At 40.9% G+C, this 6192-nt stretch overlaps 1 protein-coding gene across 1 annotated transcript; it reads left to right on the top strand.

The window, feature by feature from the left end:
* Window positions 1–889: 889 nt before the first annotated feature.
* On the top strand, window positions 890–5090 carry LOC106815640 (transmembrane protein 104-like; the record flags this gene model as incomplete). The annotated part of the gene is given in 9 exon segments (XM_014820135.1): window positions 890–1011; window positions 1492–1576; window positions 1793–1886; window positions 2029–2099; window positions 2371–2401; window positions 2619–2718; window positions 2828–2936; window positions 3052–3145; window positions 3378–5090. Coding segments are annotated over 9 exon segments (1467 nt in total), but the record flags the coding sequence as incomplete, so codon positions are not given.
* Between the last annotated feature and the right edge of the window lie 1102 nt (window positions 5091–6192).

The raw sequence follows: 6192 nt of genomic DNA, 5'->3' as shown, positions 1-6192 counted from the left end.
CATTGTCTATATATAACATGTTATATATAGTCAATGGCGGTGTGTGTGCTGTAGCTGGTGCGGACTTGTTCTTGCTGCTAGTGGTTTATAGTACCAAATTAAAAAATCAAAGCAATTCTCTAAACAGCCATATGGTGCGTAACGTTAGTCGTTACGTCGTTAGTCGTTAGCCTACTATGTATGGGTGCAAATCCACTTTAGGTACCTTAGCCTTAGGTATCACGAAGTGATGCACAGATCATCATTCAACTGATGCACAGACTTTCCGTATATCAAGGAATGATGCAAAAACCCTAACCCTAACCCTAACCCTAACACACTTCGTGATACCTAAGGTTATACTTTATTACTTAGGTTTGGGTTAGGGTTTTTGCATCATTTCTTGATATACGGAAAGTCTGTGCATCAGTTGATGATACACAGAAATGTGTGCATCACTTCGTGATACCTAAGGTGCCTAAAGTGGATTTGCGCCCTATGTATGTATAATGTAACGTAAACGCGTATGTATACGATAGGCCGTAGTCGGCGCAGTGACATCAATCAAAGCCATCATGGCCAAACTGTACCATCTTCAAAGGATCCCTTTACTTTAACTTTAGCTTCTTTGTTTCTGTCATCCCATATTTTAATTCTTTTTCTTCCTCTCTGGTTAATCGACTTTTTTGACTGCAATCCACAGTGTTATACTTATAGTCTGTCTACTTGTCTCTCTCCATCTTCGCCTTCATCTTCGGTATAGTCCCTAGACTCTGAAGACAAATCTTTATTAGGTTATACACATACGTGTTGTAGTTGTATATTTTTATTACTAACTAGGATGCTGCAGGAGTGCGCAAAGTGGATCGTCTTTGTGATTGTCAGTTCAATTAAAATTTGTTTCTTTCAGGTTGGTATCATCTACGTCTTTAATCTCATTGTTGGAACAGGGGCGCTGACAATGCCGAAAGCTTTCGGTGAAGCAGGATGGCTACTGGGTCTTATATCAGTGTTTCTTCTCTGCATTATGAGGTTTGTTATTTATAGGTGTAAATTTGTTCCCTGTGGATCAGAAGCAGCCTGTTCATTAGATACAATAATGTGATTCAGCAGAGTACGAGCTATATAATCTAACATGTAGCGTAATGTGACGCTACTCTGTGCTGGGTTATGTTATTGAGTCTAGCTGTCTAAGTCACCATGCATGTGAAAGCTAAGACCATTAACACTCGGGTTATACAAAGTTAACAAAAAATTCCAGGAATGTGCATCAAACAGGCACTAACTAAAATTACATCACTCACTGAGTGGTGTAAATATGAAGACCTAATAAATATTTTGGTTTATGAGCTACCTTTTAACATATACTGTACTGTGTTGATAGATTGAAAATGTAGCACGTTGTACATGGTATGTGTTAATAGATGGATGTACAGGCATGATTGGTTACAAAAGTCGATTGGCTTGTAGATATTGCAGGTAAATGTGTGTTATTTGGTTTACGTTATGCAGCCTGATCACAGTTACATTCGTCGTTGAAGTGATGGCTTCAGCAAACGCTGTGCTGAGCTGGAAGAAGCTGCAGAGTTTAAAGAAGGTATTGTACAATTATATATACTAGTTACAGGAAAATTTGAAAGAAAAAGATCTGCTATGCGCTCGTATAGAATGCGAGTCCAGGAGCAGTGAACATTTCTGTTGATGATCTCAGAGTATTACTAGGAGTTGTAGCTAAGGCTTGAAATGAAAATAGAATTGATAGGAATTTAGTGCAAATGTTTGTAAGTATAGTAGTGTTATAATGTTCTTATAGGCCGGTGATATTTCGGACAAAGACATAGCCAGACAGTTGGACCCAGATTTCCATGAAGAAACGGAACAGAGTCCACTGCTACACCAAAGTACATGTATGTCATTATTGAGTATTTAGGCATTGTGCCTGTATGTATAACTTTTGTTACTTTTAGATGAAATGTTTTCTGATTTACCTGTGAAAATATTGCCTATTCTCTTAGTTTATATCTATCAGTATATATAATTTCATTTTAGGTAGGAGTGCCAAGTTTAACGCTTCTGTTAAACCATGTAACTACTACGAGATATCTGAACGAATTGAGATGGTATGTCAGAAATCACATGCAATGAGAGTTGTAGTGATTATAATTTTTAGTTCAAAATGTCTAAGGTAATGATAACATTATGTCACATGTACAGTATGCATGAAAATTGCCCATTGACAAGGTGGGTTTAGACGTTCTTTGTATTGCTATGTTTAGACCCTGTAGCTTTAGCGCTTGGACGAATTTGAGCCAATTCCATAGTATTCTTAACATTTATATTTATCACTTTTATATATTATATACTATATATTATTCACTATTTATATTTCAGGGCCAGATGGCTTCAACATTTTTCAGTAGATGTAAGTATAGTCTAATGCATCTCAAATATCAATAATATTAGCATGTCTGTATTCAGAAAAGGTCTGGTGCTAACTATTCTTAGTGCCATAGAGAAACTGGTGATAGCCATTGTCATTGCTGTTTATAACCACAGAGTCAATATCATTACAAAATTATGGTCACACAAATAATTATTCTTGTCAAATTCATAGCTGTGCTTTAATTTCCTACCGCCAGGTGGAGTAAATCTGTTCTACATCTGCATAGCAGTGTATTTGTATGGGGATCTGGCAATATATGCAGCAGCAGTACCGAAGAGCCTGAGGGATGTGGCATGGTGAGCAGAGTAGGCATATTTCTGTTACTAACATGGAATATGTTGAATTAAAATCGAAAAACGTGATGACAAGGAATGGTGTTATCACATGTCATGTGTTTGTCTGCAGTTATAAGGTGAATGTGACTAACAACTCTGAGGGCAATGACGAGACTGATCTCTGTTGGCCTGGAACAGAAAGCAAGATCACTAGATTTTCTGCCTACAGAATTTTCTTAGTAAGTTATAATAGCGGCATAAGGCTGGCAAGTTATCACAATCGTAAATGATATCTGCAGTTGTACGTATGCATTGTGTAAGAATGCTTACAATTTGCTGTTTTTATTGTTGCAGTTGGGATTCACATTATTTCTCGGTCCATTTACTTTCTTCAACGCGCAGAAGACAAAGTACCTGCAGTTGTTCACGTCAGTCATGCGATGGGTTGGTGCGTATTGAAGGTGCTCTCGTCGCAATATGCTTCATAAATATATTATTTCGTATTCGCACACAAGATGTGAGTGTGACAGCATTCAGTACGGTTTACACTAATACCGAGTTAGTCTAGTATTTCGAGTTAGGCTCTATGGGGGCACAGCACCCCGTTCTGCTACAGCTAGCTGTGACAGCTTGCTGTGAGCTGTTGTAGGCTGACGTTAATAACGGTCGTCTTCTTGCAGCGTTCCTGATCATGATCATCGTGGCAGCGATACGGCTGGCGCAGGGGGAGGGGCACGGCTCCCCGCCGGTCGCGCAGTTCGCCGGCGTGCCGACACTGTTCGGCGTCTGCGTCTACTCGTTCATGTGTCATCACTCGCTGCCCTCGCTTGTCACGCCGATGCGTGACAAGTCGCACCTCTTCTCCCTCCTCGCGGCGATCTACGTGACCATCTTCACCTTCTACATGCTGCTGTCCTTCACCGCCGTCTTCACCTTCTCCAAGCTGGAGGACCTCTACACGCTCAACTTCGAGCCCACGGGCGGCGCCGACGCTGTTGTCAACGTCGTGTTCATCCAGTACTTCCTCGCGTTGTTCCCCGTGTTCACGCTGAGCACGAACTTCCCGATCATCGCGATCACGCTGCGCAACAACCTCAGCGCCCTCTTCCTGCGAGATTCCCGCAGCTATCACTGCTGCGTCACCCGCCTCCTCTTCCCGCTGCTGACAATAGCGCCACCTATTGTCGTGTCGTTCTTCACGAACAACCTCGAGTTCTTGGTCGGCATCACGGGTTCATATGCGGGCGCGGGGATCCAATACGTTTTGCCAGCATTCCTCGTGTACTACGCACGGCTTGACACGCGCATGATCCTGGGGTCGGGGGTCAAGAATGCTTACCGGTCACCGTTCAGTCACACAGCCTGGGTGGTCATTGTACTGCTGTGGGCAGCCGCAGCAGTTGTGTTTGTGACGGTTAATCACATCCTTACAAAGTTGTAGCGCGTTGTTACGGGAAGTATTTCCCTATCCGTATGGGTGAGATTCATCCACTCCCCCTTGCATATTGCTGCTGGGTCGTTCAAGCCAGATCGGTTTGAACGTGTTTTAAATTAATGCACGTCAAATTTTCGACTGCGGCATGTCATTGCGAAGTATTGTCTTTTAATATTACGTCCTACTGACCTATCGCAACAAAGGCTAAGGCTGCCTCCAAGTCACATGAGGCGGATTGGTTAATTATTATCACACCTGTGATCATCGCGCCAATGTGATATTACATGTACATAAATTAGGTTATCTCAAGAGAACAATGCAGTTGTGTGAGTTAATAACCGTATACGCGTGTGATGGCAAATATCTTTACCTGTATTTTTACATGTATATATACATATGGATATGTGTGTATAGGAATTTTTACAATTGAGATTCTACTGGAAATATCTTCATTTACAGTTTACAGACACTAAGGAACTGTCATATATAAGGAAGAAATACACATTCGCTATTACACTCATAGTCGCATACAGCTATGGTAAGAGTATGCTGCAGTAGGAGTTGTAAGCCAGTCCTACTTTTAAAATTCAAGATATATTTTAGGTATGTTCCATTATTGTTTATGGAAATATTTTGAGGGGAAATCGTGATATTTTACAATTGACCACAATATAAATGTGAAAACGGCAAGTCAGTCTTTTAATTTGATGCTTCTGTCAAACATTCACTAATTTCATTACACAGTGACATACATGAAGTTAACCCTCTTTATTATAAGAGAAAACTGCTATCATTATTTGATTGGATAATGCCCGGCACACAAAAATCAAAACGTTTTAAATGGCCTGCATCTACTGTCGTCGAAGAAATACCTAATAAATAATAGCTTACAAAATTAGTTCAGGAAATACGGTAGAAATGGCTATTGATGTAATAAAACACCCCTTTGTCTCATATATAACTGTAGAATATGACCTCTATTATGACTTGCCACACAAACATGCACGCCTGCATACACATACGCCACACACAGCCACGCACACATACAAAACACACGCAGTACTAGGCACCGGCTGCAATGCCCATAGTTTGGTTCACAGTGAACGACGTTTATGTGGTTTTTCCAAATGTTACTGGATGCCAGACACATGATTTACACACATAAGAATACTGTAGTACAATTTTTTGCAGCTGGTTACAAAGAAACAAATTATGCAGTTGCGCATCAGTGACACAGGCATACACACACGCACACACGCACACACGCACACACGCACACACGCACACGCACACACACACATGCACACATGCACACACACACATGCTCACACACGAACGCACGCACACACACACTGATGACTTGCAAACACAACTTCAGTTAATTAACACATAACATCAACTCCGCTATCTCATACAACACAATATTTACATATGCAGTTACACCATTTGTATTCTAACGTTATGGTAGTGGATATCTTTGCATTGCTTGCAATTTCCTAACAATATACATTACGTTGACGTTTTGCACTTAATAGTCGATTAGTAAAACCTTTTGTAACGACTGTATAAACCAGAGCAACGTGAACGATTCTTGGTTGATGATGCAGCCGTTATAGATGCTACTAAGAGCGTATAAAGAAGGAGAGCATACAACGGTGAAATGCTGAAACCATGCTGCAGTATTAGTCAAATTAATAAACTTTGCCCGTTTTATTTTGACGATTCTTTGTGTTATTATTGATCAGCTGTCCTACCATGCTAATATAAAACAAACCGCTTGTCCCTACGATGCCTCTACGCTGAGATAATGAGCGGTGAAAATCTGGTATTTTCGCCGAAAACCGACTCGAGATCAGTGTTTACTCCAACTGTCTCTCGTTCTGGTGATAGCTTCGGGAAACCTTGCGTGTTTACGTCATTCATTGACAATAAAATTTCTTTTCCTTCTACTATCTTTGCTCGCATTTCCAGTCATTGACGCAGCCATTACTCCACAAAAACGCCTTGTTATTTATCGCCATGGTAATGACCCGCCCCTTACGCTGGATGTAGTAATGCTG

The sequence above is a fragment of the Priapulus caudatus genome, unplaced genomic scaffold (assembly GCF_000485595.1).
Source record: "Priapulus caudatus unplaced genomic scaffold, Priapulus_caudatus-5.0.1 Scaffold29, whole genome shotgun sequence".
In the NCBI taxonomy this organism is placed as follows: Eukaryota; Metazoa; Priapulida; class Priapulimorpha; order Priapulimorphida; family Priapulidae; genus Priapulus; species Priapulus caudatus.
The sequence above is the reverse complement of the archived record's forward strand: the minus strand, read 5'-3'. Positions and strand labels throughout refer to the sequence as shown.